The 19,385-nt window shown below is 42.1% G+C and overlaps 1 protein-coding gene across 1 annotated transcript in view; it reads right to left on the bottom strand.

Moving 5' to 3' along the window:
- The window catches only part of LOC141161324 (inactive dipeptidyl peptidase 10-like), a 247,286-nt gene extending 240,993 nt beyond the window's left edge, over nt 1–6,293 (bottom strand). The window contains exon 1 of the mRNA XM_073646137.1: nt 6,003–6,293. Within this exon, the coding sequence (XP_073502238.1) occupies nt 6,003–6,074 (72 nt within the window). The 5' untranslated portion in view covers nt 6,075–6,293. The remainder of the gene's footprint in view (nt 1–6,002) is intronic.
- Nucleotides 6,294–19,385: the final 13,092 nt, after the last annotated feature.

The following is a 19,385-nucleotide window of genomic DNA, read 5'->3' as shown; positions in this document are numbered from 1 at the left end:
AGAGATGAGATTATAATAGAGATGAGATTACAGTAGAGATGAGATTACAATAGAGATGAGATTATAATAGAGATGAGATTACAGTAGAGATGAGATTACAATAGAGATGAGATTATAATAGAGATGAGATTACAGTAGAGATGAGATTACAATAGAGATGAGATTACAATACAGATGAGATTATAATAGAAATTAGATTACAGAAGAGAAGAGATTACAGTAGAGATGAGATTATAATAGAGATGAGATTATAATAGAGATGAGATTACAATAGAGATGAGATTACAGTAGAGATGAGATTATAATAGAGATGAGATTACAATAGAGATGAGATTACAGTAGAGATGAGATTACAGTAGAGAGGAGATTATAATAGAGAAGAGATTACAATACAGATGAGATTACAATAGAAATGAGATTATAGTAGAGATGAGATTACAATAGAGATGAGATTACAATAGAGATGAGATTACAGTAGAGATGAGATTACAGTAGAGATGAGATTATAGTAGAGATGAGATTATAATAGAGATGAGATTACAGTAGAGATGAGATTATAGTAGAGATGAGATTATAATAGAGATGAGATTACAGTAGAGATGAGATTATAATAGAGATGACATTATAATAGAGATGAGATTACAGTAGAGATGAGATTATAATAGAGATGACATTATAATAGAGATGAGATTACAATAGAGATGAGATTACAGTAGAGATGAGATTATAATAGAGATGAGATTACAATAGAGATGAGATTATAGTAGAGAAGAGATTACAATAGAGATGAGATTACAATAGAGATGAGATTACAGTAGAGAGGAGATTATAATAGAGATGAGATTACAGTAGAGATGACATTATAGTAGAGATGAGATTACAGTAGAGATGAGATTACAAGAGATGAGATTACAATACAGATGAGATTATAATAGAAATTAGATTACAGAAGAGATGAGATTACAGTAGAGATGAGATTATAATAGAGATGACATTATAATAGAGATGAGATTACAGTAGAGATGAGATTACAGTAGAGATGAGATTATAGAAGAGATGAGATTATAATAGAGATGAGATTACAGTAGAGATGAGATTATAGTAGAGATGAGATTATAATAGAGATGAGATTACAGTACAGATGAGATTATAATAGAGATGACATTATAATAGAGATGAGATTACAGTAGAGATGAGATTATAATAGAGATGAGATTACAATAGAGATGAGATTACAGTAGAGATGAGATTACAATAGAGAAGAGATTACAATACAGATGAGATTACAGTAGAGATGAGATTACAATAGAAATGAGATTATAGTAGAGATGAGATTATAATAGAGAAGAGATTACAATAGAGATGAGATTACAGTAGAGATGAGATTATAATAGAGATGAGATTACAATAGAGATGAGATTACAGTAGATATGAGATTACAGTAGAGAGATTATAATAGAGATGAGATTACAGTAGAGATGAGATTACAATAGAGATGAGATTATAGTACAGATGAGATTATAATAGAGATGAGATTACAGTAGAGATGAGATTATAGTAGAGATGAGATTATAATAGAGATGAGATTACAGTAGAGATGAGATTATAGTAGAGATGAGATTATAATAGAGATGAGATCATAATAGAGATGAGATTACAGTAGAGATGAGATTATAGTAGATGAGATTATAGTAGAGATGAGATTATAATAGAGATGAGATTACAGTAGAGATGAGATTATAGTAGATGAGATTATAGTAGAGATGAGATTATAATAGAGATGAGATCATAATAGAGATGAGATTACAGTAGAGATGAGATTATAGTAGATGAGATTACAGTAGAGATGAGATTACAATAGAGATGAGATTATAATAGAGAAGAGATTACAATAGAGATGAGAATACAGCAGAGATGAGATTACAGTAGAGATGAGATTATAGTAGAGATGAGATTACAATAGAGATGAGATTACAATAGAGATGAGATTATAGTAGAGATGAGATTACAATAGAGATGAGATTATAGTAGAGATGAGATTACAATAGAGATGAGATTACAATAGAGATGAGATTATAGTAGAGATGAGATTACAATAGAGATGAGATTATAGTAGAGATGAGATTACAATAGAGATGAGATTACAGTAGAGATGAGATTACATTAGAGATGAGATTACAATAGAGATGAGATTATAATAGAGATGAGATTACAGTAGAGATGAGATTACAATAGAGATGAGATTATAGTAGAGATGAGATTACAGTAGATATGAGATTAAAATAAGAGATGAGATAATAATAGAGATGAGATTACAATAGAGATGAGATTATAATAGAGATGAGATTACAGTAGAGATGAGATTATAGTAGAGATGAGATTACAATAGAGATGAGATTATAGTAGAGATGAGATTACAGTAGAGATGAGATTACATTAGAGATGAGATTACAATAGAGATGAGATTATAATAGAGATGAGATTACAGTAGAGATGAGTTAATAATAGAGATGATATTACAATAGAGATGAGATTATAATACAGATGAGATTACAGTAGAGATGAGATTACAATAGAGATGAGATTACAATAGAGATGAGATAATAATAGAGATGAGATTACAGTAGAAATGAGATTATAATAGAGATGAGATTACAGCAGAGATGAGATTACAGAAGAGATGAGATTATAGTAGAGATGAGATTATAGTAGAGATGAGATTACAGTAGAGATGAGATTACAATAGAGATGAGATTATAGTAGAGATGAGATAATAATAGAGATGAGATTACAGTAGAGATGAGATTATAATAGAGATGAGATTATAGTAGAGATGAGATTATAATAGAGATGAGATTACAATAGAGATGAGATTACAGTAGAGATGAGATTACAATAGAGATGAGATTGTAGTAGAGATGAGATTACAATAGAGATGAGATTACAATAGAGATGAGATTACAGTAGAGATGAGATTACAATAGAGATGAGATTACAATAGAGATGAGATTGTAGTAGAGATGAGATTACAATAGAGATGAGATTATAATAGAGATGAGTTTACAGTAGAGATGAGATTACAATAGAGATGAGATTGTAGTAGAGATGAGATTACAATAGAGATGAGATTACAATAGAGATGAGATTACAGTAGAGATGAGATTACAATAGAGATGAGATTATAGTAGAGATGAGATTATAATAGAGATGAGATTACAGTAGAGATGAGATTACAATAGAGATGAGATTATAGTAGAGATGAGATTACAGTAGAGATGAGATTGTAGTAGAGATGAGATTACAATAGAGATGAGATTACAATAGAGATGAGATTACAGTAGAGATGAGATTACAATAGAGATGAGATTACAATAGAGATGAGATTATAATAGAGATGAGATTATAGTAGAGATGAGATTATAGTAGAGATGAGATTACAGTAGAGATGAGATTATAATAGAGATGAGATTACAGTAGAGATGAGATTATAATAGAGATGAGATTGCAGTAGAGATGAGATTACAGTAGAGATGAGATTATAATAGAGATGAGATTACAGTAGAGATGGTATTACAGTAGAGATGAGATTATAACAGAGATGAGATTATAATAGAGATGAGATTACAGTAGAGATGAGATTATAATAGAGATGAGATTATAATAGAGATGAGATTACAGTAGAGATGAGATTATAACAGAGATGAGATTATAATAGAGATGAGATTATAATAGAGATGAGATTACAGTAGAGATGAGATTACAGTAGAGATGAGATTATAATAGAGATGAGATTACAATAGAGATGAGATTATGGTAGAGATGAGATTATAATAGAGATGAGATTATAGTAGAGATGAGATTATAATAGAGATGAGATTACAATAGAGATGAGATTACAGTAGAGATGAGATTACAATAGAGATGAGATTGTAGTAGAGATGAGATTACAATAGAGATGAGATTATAGTAGAGATGAGATAATAATAGAGATGAGATTATAGTAGAGATGAGATAATAATAGAGATGAGATTACAGTAGAGATGAGATTATAATAGAGATGAGATTATAGTAGAGATGAGATTATAATAGAGATGAGATTACAGTAGAGATGAGATTACAATAGAGATGAGATTGTAGTAGAGATGAGATTACAATAGAGATGAGATTACAATAGAGATGAGATTACAGTAGAGATGAGATTACAATAGAGATGAGATTACAATAGAGATGAGATTGTAGTAGAGATGAGATTACAATAGAGATGAGATTATAATAGAGATGAGTTTACAGTAGAGATGAGATTACAATAGAGATGAGATTGTAGTAGAGATGAGATTACAATAGAGATGAGATTACAATAGAGATGAGATTACAGTAGAGATGAGATTACAATAGAGATGAGATTATAGTAGAGATGAGATTATAATAGAGATGAGATTACAGTAGAGATGAGATTACAATAGAGATGAGATTATAGTAGAGATGAGATTACAGTAGAGATGAGATTGTAGTAGAGATGAGATTACAATAGAGATGAGATTACAATAGAGATGAGATTACAGTAGAGATGAGATTACAATAGAGATGAGATTACAGTAGAGATGAGATTACAATAGAGATGAGATTATAATAGAGATGAGATTATAGTAGAGATGAGATTATAGTAGAGATGAGATTACAGTAGAGATGAGATTATAATAGAGATGAGATTACAGTAGAGATGAGATTATAATAGAGATGAGATTGCAGTAGAGATGAGATTACAGTAGAGATGAGATTATAATAGAGATGAGATTACAGTAGAGATGGTATTACAGTAGAGATGAGATTATAACAGAGATGAGATTATAATAGAGATGAGATTACAGTAGAGATGAGATTATAATAGAGATGAGATTATAATAGAGATGAGATTACAGTAGAGATGAGATTATAACAGAGATGAGATTATAATAGAGATGAGATTATAATAGAGATGAGATTACAGTAGAGATGAGATTACAGTAGAGATGAGATTATAATAGAGATGAGATTACAATAGAGATGAGATTATGGTAGAGATGAGATTATAATAGAGATGAGATTACAGTAGAGATGAGATTACAATAGAGATGAGATTATAGTAGAGATGAGATTATAATAGAGAAGAGATTACAGTAGAGATGAGATTACAGTAGAGATGAGATTATAATAGAGAAGAGATTACAGTAGAGATGAGATTATTCCGGGTAGATGGAGCACAGATGAGGTGACATATTCCAGGGTCTTGTCGGGGAGGAGGCTGCATCCATGATGATGAGGATGATGATGGGGTGGTGAGGATGGTGGTGGTGATGAGGATGGTGGGGGTGATGAGGATGGTGGTTGTGCTGAGGATGGGGGTGGTGATGATGATGGAGGTGGTGATGATGATGGTGATGATGGTGGTGATGATGGTGGTGCTGAGGATGATGATGGTGCTGAGGATGATGGTGGTGAGGATGGCGGTGGTGAGGATGGTGGTGGTGATGATGATGGAGGTGGTGAGGATGATGATGAGGATGATGATGGGGTGGTGAGGATGGTGGTGGTGATGAGGATGGTGGTGGTGATGAGGATGGTGGTTGTGCTGAGGATGGGGGTGGTGATGATGATGGAGGTGGTGATGATGATGGTGATGATGGTGGTGATGATGGTGGTGCTGAGGATGATGATGGTGGTGAGGATGGCGGTGATGATGGTGGTGCTGAGGATGGTGGTGGTGATGATGATGGTGATGATGGTGGTGATGATGGTGGTGCTGAGGATGATGATGGTGGTGAGGATGGTGGTGGTGAGGATGGTGGTGGTGATGATGATGGAGGTGGTGAGGATGATGATGGGGTGCTGAGGATGGGGGTGGTGATGATGATGGAGGTGGTGATGATGTTGGTGATGATGGTGGTGATGATGGTGGTGCTGAGGATGATGGTGGTGGTGATGGCGGCCTCGGTCTGCAGATGATGGGGGCAGCAGTCGCTCACCTGCTCCGGGTTGTTGCCGGCCCTGTTGTTGCTGCTGCTGGCGGCGGCGGGCTGCTCCTTCATGGCGGTCATTGTGCGGCTGTCGGCTGCTCGCTCGCTTCTCGCAGTCACATCCAGCGGCCGCTCATCCCGGGCAGAGGGCGGCGGCGGCGGCTCCGGTGCAGTCAGGATCCGGTGCGGGGAGCCCGGGGGATAATCTGCAGCATTCTGCAGCGCGTCACATCCAGCCGCTGCTGTCACCACAGCCTGACACTGACAGCTCAGCCCCGCCCCCGCCGCAGAGGCCCCGCCCCCAGTGACGTCACCGCGCCCGGTCAACAGGCCAGGGATTCATCATATACAGCCTGTGTACCTCTATATACAGCGTGTGTAGCTCTATATACAGCCTGTGTACCTCTATATACAGTGCGTGTACGTCTATATACAGCGTGTGTACCTCTATATACAGCGTGTGTACCTCTATATACAGCGTGTGTACCTCTATATACAGCCTGTGTACCTCTATATACAGCCTGTGTACCTCTATATACAGCCTGTGTACCTCTATATACAGCGTGTGTAGCTCTATATACAGCCTGTGTACCTCTATATACAGTGCGTGTACCTCTATATACAGCCTGTGTACCTCTATATACAGCCTGTGTACCTCTATATACAGCGTGTGTACCTCTATATACAGCCTGTGTACCTCTATATACAGCCTGTGTACCTCTATATACAGCGTGTGTGCCTCTATATACAGCGTGTGTACCTCTATAAACAGCCTGTGTACCTCTATATACAGCGTGTGTGCCTCTATATACAGCGTGTGTGCCTCTATATACAGCGTGTGTACCTCTATATACAGCGTGTGTACCTCTATATACAGCGTGTGTACCTCTATATACAGCCTGTGTGCCTCTATATACAGCCTGTGTACCTCTATATACAGCGTGCGCACCTCTATATACAGCGTGTGTACCTCTATATACAGCGTGTGTACCTCTATATACAGCCTGTGTACCTCTATATACAGCGTGCGCACCTCTATATACAGCGTGTGTACCTCTATATACAGCGTGTGTACCTCTATATACAGCCTGTGTACCTCTATATACAGCCTGTGTACCTCTATATACAGCCTGTGTGCCTCTATATACAGCGTGTGTGCCTCTATATACAGCGTGTGTACCTCTATATACAGCCTGTGTACCTCTATATACAGCCTGTGTACCTCTATATACAGCCTGTGTGCCTCTATCTACAGCGTGTGTGCCTCTATATATAGCCTGTGTACCTCTATATACAGCGTGTGTACCTCTATATACAGCCTGTGTACCTCTATATACAGCCTGTGTACCTCTATATACAGCCTGTGTACCTCTATATACAGCGTGTGTACCTCTATATACAGCCTGTGTGCCTCTATATACATTGTGTGTACCTCTATATACAGCGTGTGTACCTCTATATACAGCCTGTGTACCTCTATATACAGCGTGTGTACCTCTATATATAGCCTGTGTACCTCTATATACAGCGTGTGTACCTCTATATACAGCCTGTGTACCTCTATATACAGCGTGTGTACCTCTATATATAGCCTGTGTACCTCTATATACAGCGTGTGTACCTCTATATACAGCCTGTGTACCTCTATATACAGCGTGTGTACCTCTATATACAGCGTGTGCACCTCTATATACAGCGTGTGTACCTCTATATACAGCGTGTGTACCTCTATATACAGCGTATGTACCTCTATAAACAGCGTGTGTACCTCTATATACAGCGTGTGTACCTCTATATACAGCCTGTGTACCTCTATATACAGCGTGTGTACCTCTATATACAGCGTGTGTACCTCTATATACAGCCTGTGTGCCTCTATATACAGCGTGTGTACCTCTATATACAGCCTGTGCGCCTCTATATACAGCGTGTGTGCCTCTATATACAGCGTGTGTGCCTCTATATACAGCCTGTGTACCTCTATATACAGCGTGTGTACCTCTATATACAGCGTGTGTACCTCTATATACAGCCTGTGTGCCTCTATATACAGCCTGTGTGCCTCTATATACAGCCTGTGTACCTCTATATACAGCGTGCGCACCTCTATATACAGCGTGTGTACCTCTATATACAGCGTGTGTACCTCTATATACAGCCTGTGTACCTCTATATACAGCGTGCGCACCTCTATATACAGCGTGTGTACCTCTATATACAGCGTGTGTACCTCTATATACAGCGTGTGTACCTCTATATACAGCGTGTGTACCTCTATATACAGCCTGTGTGCCTCTATATACAGCGTGTGTGCCTCTATATATAGCCTGTGTACCTCTATATACAGCCTGTGTACCTCTATATACAGCGTGTGTACCTCTATATATAGCCTGTGTACCTCTATATACAGCGTGTGTACCTCTATATACAGCCTGTGTACCTCTATATACAGCGTGTGTACCTCTATATATAGCCTGTGTACCTCTATATACAGCGTGTGTACCTCTATATACAGCCTGTGTACCTCTATATACAGCGTGTGTACCTCTATATACAGCGTGTGTACCTCTATATACAGCGTGTGTACCTCTATAAACAGCGTGTGTACCTCTATATACAGCGTGTGTACCTCTATATACAGCCTGTGTACCTCTATATACAGCGTGTGTACCTCTATATACAGCGTGTGTACCTCTATATACAGCCTGTGTGCCTCTATATACAGCGTGTGTACCTCTATATACAGCCTGTGCGCCTCTATATACAGCGTGTGTGCCTCTATATACAGCGTGTGTGCCTCTATATACAGCCTGTGTACCTCTATATACAGCGTGTGTACCTCTATATACAGCGTGTGTACCTCTATATACAGCCTGTGTACCTCTATATACAGCGTGTGTACCTCTATATACAGCGTGTGTGCCTCTATATACAGCGTGTGTGCCTCTATATACAGCCTGTGTACCTCTATATACAGCGTGTGTACCTCTATATACAGCGTGTGTACCTCTATATACAGCCTGTGTGCCTCTATATACAGCGTGTGTACCTCTATATATAGCGTGTGTACCTCTATATACAGCCTGTGTACCTCTATATACAGCGTGTGTACCTCTATATACAGCCTGTGTACCTCTATATACAGCGTGTGTACCTCTATATACAGCGTGTGTACCTCTATATACAGCGTGTGTGCCTCTATATACAGCGTGTGTACCTCTATATACAGCGTGTGTACCTCTATATACAGCGTGTGTACCTCTATATACAGCGTGTGTGCCTCTATATACAGCGTGTGTACCTCTATATACAGCCTGTGTGCCTCTATATACAGCCTGTGTACCTCTATATACAGCGTGTGTACCTCTATATACAGCCTGTGTACCTCTATATACAGCGTGTGTACCTCTATATATAGCCTGTGTACCTCTATATACAGCGTGTGTACCTCTATATACAGCCTGTGTACCTCTATATACAGCGTGTGTACCTCTATATACAGCGTGTGTACCTCTATATACAGCGTGTGTACCTCTATATACAGCCTGTGTGCCTCTATATACAGCCTGTGTACCTCTATATACAGCGTGCGCACCTCTATATACAGCGTGTGTACCTCTATATACAGCGTGTGTACCTCTATATACAGCCTGTGTACCTCTATATACAGCGTGCGCACCTCTATATACAGCGTGCGTACCTCTATATACAGCGTGCGTACCTCTATATACAGCCTGTGTACCTCTATATACAGCGTGTGTACCTCTATATACAGCGTGTGTACCTCTATATACAGCCTGTGTACCTCTATATACAGCGTGTGTACCTCTATATACAGCCTGTGTACCTCTATATACAGCGTGTGTACCTCTATATACAGCCTGTGTACCTCTATATACAGCGTGTGTACCTCTATATACAGCGTGTGTGCCTCTATATACAGCGTGTGTGCCTCTATATACAGCCTGTGTACCTCTATATACAGCGTGTGTACCTCTATATACAGCGTGTGTACCTCTATATACAGCCTGTGTGCCTCTATATACAGCGTGTGTACCTCTATATATAGCGTGTGTACCTCTATATACAGCCTGTGTACCTCTATATACAGCGTGTGTACCTCTATATACAGCCTGTGTACCTCTATATACAGCGTGTGTACCTCTATATACAGCGTGTGTACCTCTATATACAGCGTGTGTGCCTCTATATACAGCGTGTGTACCTCTATATACAGCGTGTGTACCTCTATATACAGCGTGTGTACCTCTATATACAGCGTGTGTGCCTCTATATACAGCGTGTGTACCTCTATATACAGCCTGTGTGCCTCTATATACAGCCTGTGTACCTCTATATACAGCGTGTGTACCTCTATATACAGCCTGTGTACCTCTATATACAGCGTGTGTACCTCTATATATAGCCTGTGTACCTCTATATACAGCGTGTGTACCTCTATATACAGCCTGTGTACCTCTATATACAGCGTGTGTACCTCTATATACAGCGTGTGTACCTCTATATACAGCGTGTGTACCTCTATATACAGCCTGTGTGCCTCTATATACAGCCTGTGTACCTCTATATACAGCGTGCGCACCTCTATATACAGCGTGTGTACCTCTATATACAGCGTGTGTACCTCTATATACAGCCTGTGTACCTCTATATACAGCGTGCGCACCTCTATATACAGCGTGCGTACCTCTATATACAGCGTGTGTACCTCTATATACAGCCTGTGTACCTCTATATACAGCGTGTGTACCTCTATATACAGCGTGTGTACCTCTATATACAGCCTGTGTACCTCTATATACAGCGTGTGTGCCTCTAGATACAGCCTGTGTACCTCTATATACAGCCTGTGTACCTCTATATACAGCGTGTGTACCTCTATATACAGCCTGTGTGCCTCTATATACAGCGTGTGTGCCTCTATATATAGCCTGTGTACCTCTATATACAGCGTGTGTACCTCTATATACAGCCTGTGTACCTCTATATACAGCCTGTGTACCTCTATATACAGCGTGTGTACCTCTATATACAGCCTGTGTACCTCTATATACAGCGTGTGTACCTCTATATACAGCCTGTGTGCCTCTATATACAGCGTGTGTGCCTCTATATATAGCCTGTGTACCTCTATATACAGCGTGTGTACCTCTATATACAGCCTGTGTACCTCTATATACAGCCTGTGTACCTCTATATACAGCGTGTGTACCTCTATATACAGCCTGTGTACCTCTATATACAGCGTGTGTACCTCTATATACAGCCTGTGTACCTCTATATACAGCCTGTGTACCTCTATATACAGCGTGTGTACCTCTATATACAGCCTGTGTACCTCTATATACAGCCTGTGTACCTCTATATACAGCGTGTGTACCTCTATATACAGCCTGTGTACCTCTATATACAGCGTGTGTACCTCTATATACAGCCTGTGTACCTCTATATACAGCGTGTGTACCTCTATATACAGCCTGTGTACCTCTATATACAGCGTGTGTACCTCTATATACAGCCTGTGTGCCTCTATATACATTGTGTGTACCTCTATATACAGCGTGTGTACCTCTATATACAGCCTGTGTACCTCTATATACAGCGTGTGTACCTCTATATACAGTGCGTGTACCTCTATATATAGCCTGTGTACCTCTATATACAGCGTGTGTACCTCTATATACAGCCTGTGTACCTCTATATACAGCGTGTGTACCTCTATATACAGCGTGTGTACCTCTATATACAGCGTGTGTACCTCTATATACAGCCTGTGTACCTCTATATACAGCGTGTGTACCTCTATATACAGCGTGTGTACCTCTATAAACAGCGTGTGTACCTCTATATACAGCCTGTGTACCTCTATATACAGCCTGTGTACCTCTATATACAGCGTGTGTACCTCTATATACAGCCTGTGTACCTCTATATACAGCGTGTGTACCTCTATATACAGCGTGTGTACCTCTATATATAGCCTGTGTACCTCTATATACAGCGTGTGTACCTCTATATACAGCCTGTGTACCTCTATATACAGCGTGTGTACCTCTATATACAGCGTGTGTACCTCTATAAACAGCGTGTGCACCTCTATATACAGCGTGTGCACCTCTATATACAGCGTGTGTACCTCTATATACAGCCTGTGTACCTCTATATACAGCGTGTGTACCTCTATAAACAGCGTGTGTACCTCTATATACAGCGTGTGTACCTCTATATACAGCCTGTGTACCTCTATATACAGCGTGTGTACCTCTATATACAGCGTGTGTACCTCTATATATAGCCTGTGTACCTCTATATACAGCGTGTGTACCTCTATATACAGCCTGTGTACCTCTATATACAGCCTGTGTACCTCTATATACAGCGTGTGTACCTCTATATACAGCCTGTGTACCTCTATATACAGCGTGTGTACCTCTATATACAGCCTGTGTACCTCTATATACAGCCTGTGTACCTCTATATACAGCGTGTGTACCTCTATATACAGCCTGTGTACCTCTATATACAGCCTGTGTACCTCTATATACAGCGTGTGTACCTCTATATACAGCCTGTGTACCTCTATATACAGCGTGTGTACCTCTATATACAGCCTGTGTACCTCTATATACAGCGTGTGTACCTCTATATACAGCCTGTGTACCTCTATATACAGCGTGTGTACCTCTATATACAGCCTGTGTGCCTCTATATACATTGTGTGTACCTCTATATACAGCGTGTGTACCTCTATATACAGCCTGTGTACCTCTATATACAGCGTGTGTACCTCTATATACAGTGCGTGTACCTCTATATATAGCCTGTGTACCTCTATATACAGCGTGTGTACCTCTATATACAGCCTGTGTACCTCTATATACAGCGTGTGTACCTCTATATACAGCGTGTGTACCTCTATATACAGCGTGTGTACCTCTATATACAGCCTGTGTACCTCTATATACAGCGTGTGTACCTCTATATACAGCGTGTGTACCTCTATAAACAGCGTGTGTACCTCTATATACAGCCTGTGTACCTCTATATACAGCCTGTGTACCTCTATATACAGCGTGTGTACCTCTATATACAGCCTGTGTACCTCTATATACAGCGTGTGTACCTCTATATACAGCGTGTGTACCTCTATATATAGCCTGTGTACCTCTATATACAGCGTGTGTACCTCTATATACAGCCTGTGTACCTCTATATACAGCGTGTGTACCTCTATATACAGCGTGTGTACCTCTATAAACAGCGTGTGCACCTCTATATACAGCGTGTGCACCTCTATATACAGCGTGTGTACCTCTATATACAGCCTGTGTACCTCTATATACAGCGTGTGTACCTCTATAAACAGCGTGTGTACCTCTATATACAGCGTGTGTACCTCTATATACAGCCTGTGTACCTCTATATACAGCGTGTGTACCTCTATATACAGCGTGTGTACCTCTATATATAGCCTGTGTACCTCTATATACAGCGTGTGTACCTCTATATACAGCCTGTGTACCTCTATATACAGCGTGTGTACCTCTATAAACAGCGTGTGTACCTCTATATACAGCGTGTGTGCCTCTATATACAGCCTGTGTACCTCTATATACAGCGTGTGTACCTCTATATACAGCCTGTGTGCCTCTATATACAGCGTGTGTACCTCTATATATAGCCTGTGTACCTCTATATACAGCCTGTGTACCTCTATATATAGCCTGTGTACCTCTATATACAGCCTGTGTACCTCTATATACAGCCTGTGTACCTCTATATACAGCCTGTGTACCTCTATATACAGCGTGTGTACCTCTATATACAGCCTGTGTACCTCTATATACAGCCTGTGTACCTCTATATACAGCGTGTGTACCTCTATATACAGCCTGTGTGCCTCTATATACATTGTGTGTACCTCTATATACAGCGTGTGTACCTCTATATACAGCCTGTGTACCTCTATATACAGCGTGTGTACCTCTATATATAGCCTGTGTACCTCTATATACAGCCTGTGTACCTCTATATACAGCGTGTGTACCTCTATATATAGCCTGTGTACCTCTATATACAGCGTGTGTACCTCTATATACAGCCTGTGTACCTCTATATACAGCGTGTGTACCTCTATATACAGCGTGTGCACCTCTATATACAGCGTGTGTACCTCTATATACAGCGTGTGTACCTCTATATACAGCGTGTGTACCTCTATATACAGCGTGTGCACCTCTATATACAGCGTGTGCACCTCTATATACAGCCTGTGTACCTCTATATATAGCCTGTGTACCTCTATATACAGCCTGTGTACCTCTATATACAGCCTGTGTACCTCTATATACAGCGTGTGCACCTCTATATACAGCGTGTGCACCTCTATATACAGCCTGTGTACCTCTATATACAGCGTGTGCACCTCTATATACAGCGTGTGCACCTCTATATACAGCCTGTGTACCTCTATATACAGCCTGTGTACCTCTATATACAGCCTGTGTACCTCTATATATAGCCTGTGTACCTCTATATACAGCCTGTGTACCTCTATATACAGCCTGTGTACCTCTATATACAGCCTGTGTACCTCTATATACAGCGTGTGCACCTCTATATACAGCGTGTGCACCTCTATATACAGCGTGTGTACTTCTATATACAGCCTGTGTGCCTCTAGATACAGCCTGTGTACCTCTATATACAGCCTGTGTACCTCTATATACATCGTGTGTACCTCTATATACAGGGTGTGTACCTCTATATACAGCGTGTGCACCTCTATATATAGCCTGTGTACCTCTATATACAGCGTGTGTACCTCTATATACAGCGTGTGCACCTCTATATACAGCCTGTGTACCTCTATATACAGCCTGTGTACCTCTATATACAGCCTGTGTACCTCTATATACGGCCTGTGTACCTCTATATATGTAGCACCCCGAGGACTCGGCTGCTACAGGGGTATTGCACCTCGAACCAGAGGTGTGGTATTCCACTCCCGGGTAAGGATGGAGTGTGGAACATAGCTCAGTAGCTGCATGCACTACACTCACCCCATTTCCGGGGGACAGACCAACGGTACTCCCACCAGATAGATGTGCAGGTACGACAGCTTCTGTCCCTGGCTGGAGTGGGGAGGGGGGAGGAACATCCCAGTGGTGTAGGAGCAGACAGGGGAGGGACTCTGGGCATAGGTAGGAGCCCATTGGGTGCTGGTCACCTGGGCTCGGGTGTCAGAAGGGAGTATATAAGGTGGGCACCATCTTGGATTAGAGAGTTCAGGCAGGAGGAGAAGAGGAGAGGAGCTCAGCCAGAGAGGGCTGACAGGGAGCTGTGGCTCAGTCTGGGCCCAGCTCCAGAGCCAGGCCTGAAGAGGAGGCCTGAGGCAGAGAGAGAGAGAGAAAGAAGAAGAAGGAGGAACAGGAACACCAGGAAAGGCCCAGAGACGCAAGAAGAGAGGGAACCCTGAGATCCCACGAGTTAACGGGTGAAGGGTTGGCAGAACAGGGTACCGGATCCCAAACTGGTGGAGGCCAATTATCCTCAGCCAGGAACCGGAGGTCGTGGTCAAGCCTTGGCGCGACCCCTCACCATATCCACCAGGAAGGCATACCACGTATAGGGTCAGGGAAACCGGGAAAGGTTCCGCCACCAGAAGGCCCGAGGGAGCCGGACAAAGGTGGGTCCCTGGTGGGGACGGCCAGTAGAAAGGAAGAGAGGGGAGCCCTGGACCACGCTCCGGAATTGCCTGGGAGTTAGCCAAGTCCCTCACCTGGTGGGCGCAGCACGGCTCGGGTGGTCCTTACTGCGCACAAGTGACCTGATAAAGAACTGTGAGTAAAGCTGTGAAAACTGCAACCGCACGTCTCAGTGATTCCTTGCCACACTACCACTACCACCATCATTCCTCCCTGCCTCTCCAGCTGCCCTGAGGCCATACCCCTCCCGTTGGGGGTTATACCATCCACGCTGCACCACCGTACCACCGGCCTCAGCGGTCTGCCCTGCAGCGGCGGCTTCATAGCCGCATTCAACAGGTGGCGTAGTCGAACAAAACAACATCTTATGCCAAGCACCGCCACTTAGTTTGACACCCTGGGCACGGACCGGGTCACCGCCACGAGGACTACTACCCCTATCGGATCCGGCTCCGGTTATTCCCCGCATGCTTAACGCTGCACAACATGGCCCAGGGGGTGCGTCATATACAGCGTGTGCACCTCTATATACAGCATGTGCACCTCTATATACAGCGTGTGCACCTCTATATACAGCCTGTGCACCTCTATATACAGCGTGTGTACCTCTATATACAGCGTGTGTACCTCTATATACGGCCTGTGTACCTCTATATACAGCGTGTGTACCTCTATATACAGCGTGTGTACCTCTATATACAGCGTGTGTACCTCTATATACGGCCTGTGTATCTCTATATACGGCCTGTGTACCTCTATATACGGCCTGTGTACCTCTATATACAGCCTGTGTACCTCTATATACAGCGAGTGTACCTCTATATACAGCGTGTGCACCTCTATATACAGCGTGTGCACCTCTATATACAGCCTGTGCGCCTCTATATACAGCGTGTGCGCCTCTATATACAGCCTGTGCGCCTCTATATACAGCGTGTGCGCCTCTATATACAGCGTGTGCGCCTCTATATACAGCCTGTGTACCTCTATATACAGAGTGTGTACCTCTATATACAGCCTGTGTACCTCTATATACGGCCTGTGTACCTCTATATACGGCCTGTGTACCTCTATATACAGCGAGTGTACCTCTATATACAGCGAGTGTACCTCTATATACAGCGTGTGCACCTCTATATACAGCCTGTGTACCTCTATATACAGCGTGTGCACCTCTATATACAGCGTGTGCGCCTCTATATACAGCGTGTGCGCCTCTATATACAGCGTGTGTGCCTCTATATACAGCCTGTGTACCTCTATATACAGCCTGTGTACCTCTATATACAGCCTGTGCACCTCTATATACAGCGTGTGCACCTCTATATACAGCGTGTGTACCTCTATATACAGCCTGTGTACCTCTATATACAGCGTGTGTACCTCTATATACAGCGTGTGTACCTCTATATACAGCCTGTGTGCCTCTATATACAGCGTGTGTACCTCTATATATAGCCTGTGTACCTCTATATACAGCGTGTGTACCTCTATATACAGCGTGTGTACCTCTATATACAGCCTGTGTACCTCTATATACAGCGTGTGCACCTATATATACAGCCTGTGTACCTCTATATACTGCGTGTGTACCTCTATATACAGCGTGTGCACCTCTATATATAGCGTGTGTACCTCTATATACAGCCTGTGTACCTCTATATACAGCGTGTGTGCCTCTATATACAGCGTGTGTACCTCTATATACAGCCTGTGTACCTCTAGATACAGCCTGTGTGCCTCTATATACAGCGTGTGTACCTCTATATACAGCGTGTGCACCTCTATATACAGCCTGTGTACCTCTATATACAGCCTGTGCACCTCTATATACAGCCTGTGTACCTCTATATACAGCGTGTGTGCCTATATATTGTTATGATCTGCAACATGTACTAAGGAAAGATAGGGGAAAACTGTCCCTACAGTAAGACTAAGCTAAATCCCTACGATGTAGCGGGCTGCCTGTTCCTAGTGAACAGACCCGCCTTAGTCCTCGGCTAGTCTGAACGAAGACCTATAGAATTAAGGGAGGGGTCCCTAAAAGAACTAAGGACTGGGACAAAAATGGGACACCTCCCAAACAGAGTAGTTGTTGCAGAACACAAAAAGACAAACTGATAAAAATGTACTAGAGGTCCCAGAGGACCAAGCGAACTGACAGAGAAAGGCACCGAAGCACCAGGCTAGAGAAACAGTCAAGCACTGAAGTCCAGCACAGCCAGAAGGGCGGAGCTGGAATATAAAGGCAGATGGTCACGTGACCGCAAAACACTAGATGGAAAAAACAAACAGGAGGGTTCTAACAGTATCCCCTCTTCTATGAGGATCCTCTGGATCCTCCAGGCCCAGGCCTATCCGGAAACCTCCTGTGGAAAGCTTTAACAAGCCTAGGAGCAGAGACATCATCCGCCCTTACCCAGGAGTTGTCTTCGGACCGAAACTCTTCCAGGAGACAAGATACTGTAATCTCCCTCTATGCCATCTAGAATTCAAGATACGAGAAATCTCATATTCGCCGTCTTCCACCACCGGAGGATCTGTGACAGTGGCGTCCCTATCAGATACATCAGCCTTTTTCAACAAGGAAACATGAAACACAGGATTAATCTTCCAGGAAGTAGGGACATCCAACCTAACTGCAGACGGGTTAACAACCTGAAGCACTTTAAATCGACCCACAAACTTAGGACCCAGTTTTTTAGAAGGAATCCTCAACCGCAGATTCTTCGAGGACAACCAAACCATGTCACCCACAGTTAACAAAACCTCCTTTCTTTTCCTGTCAAAATACTTCTTGGACTTCTTGTTAGCCTCTTGAAGGTTGCAACGTACATTAGTCCAAACTCTCTCCAAATCACCGGAAAAATTCTCCTCCTCCGGCACCGCCGACCCCAATTTGGAGAACGAACCAAAAGACGGATGTCTCCCAGTACAACAAAAAAAAGGAGAACACCCAGCAGAGGAGGATGTATGATTGTTAAGAGCAAATTCTGCGAGAGGCAGAAACTCAGACCACCCCTCTTGATTGTCCGCCACAAAACAACGCAAAAACTGTTCAACATCCTGGTTCTTTCTTTCTGTCTGTCCATTAGACTCAGGATAATAACCAGACGAAAATGACAAATGAACTGCCAACCTGTCACAAAAAGCACGCCAAAAGCGAGCCACGAACTGAGGTCCCCTATCAGAAACAATATGCGTGGGAACGCCATGGAGCTTGACAACCTTCTTAACAAACGCCTTAGCGAGTGTCTTGGCGCAGGGCAACTTAATGAATGGAGCCAAATGACACATCTTACTAAAACGGTCTACGACCACCCAGATGACAGTAAAACCCTCAGACACAGGAAGATCAGTAATAAAATCCATAGTCAGATGAGTCCAAGGCGAACTAGGAACCTCCAGAGGGCAAAGCAACCCCGCAGCAGGAGTATGTGAAGCCTTTGACCTAGCACACACCGTACATTGACGCACCCACTTAATGACTTCCTTCTGCCATCCAGGCCACCAAAAACTGCGACTGATAAGTCTCTTAGTCTCCGAAACTCCTGGATGACCTGCCAACCGAGACTCATGACACTCCACAAACAAATCTCTCCTAAAGGTTCTAGGCACGAACAACCTCCCATGGGGAGTGTTAGATGGAGCATCATCTTGAGCT

This window comes from Phyllobates terribilis, unplaced genomic scaffold (assembly GCF_046119375.1).
Source record: "Phyllobates terribilis strain yellow unplaced genomic scaffold, ASM4611937v1 Scaffold_9__5_contigs__length_417890890, whole genome shotgun sequence".
Classification (NCBI taxonomy): Eukaryota; Metazoa; Chordata; class Amphibia; order Anura; family Dendrobatidae; genus Phyllobates; species Phyllobates terribilis.
This window is presented reverse-complemented; position numbering and strand designations above follow the sequence as displayed.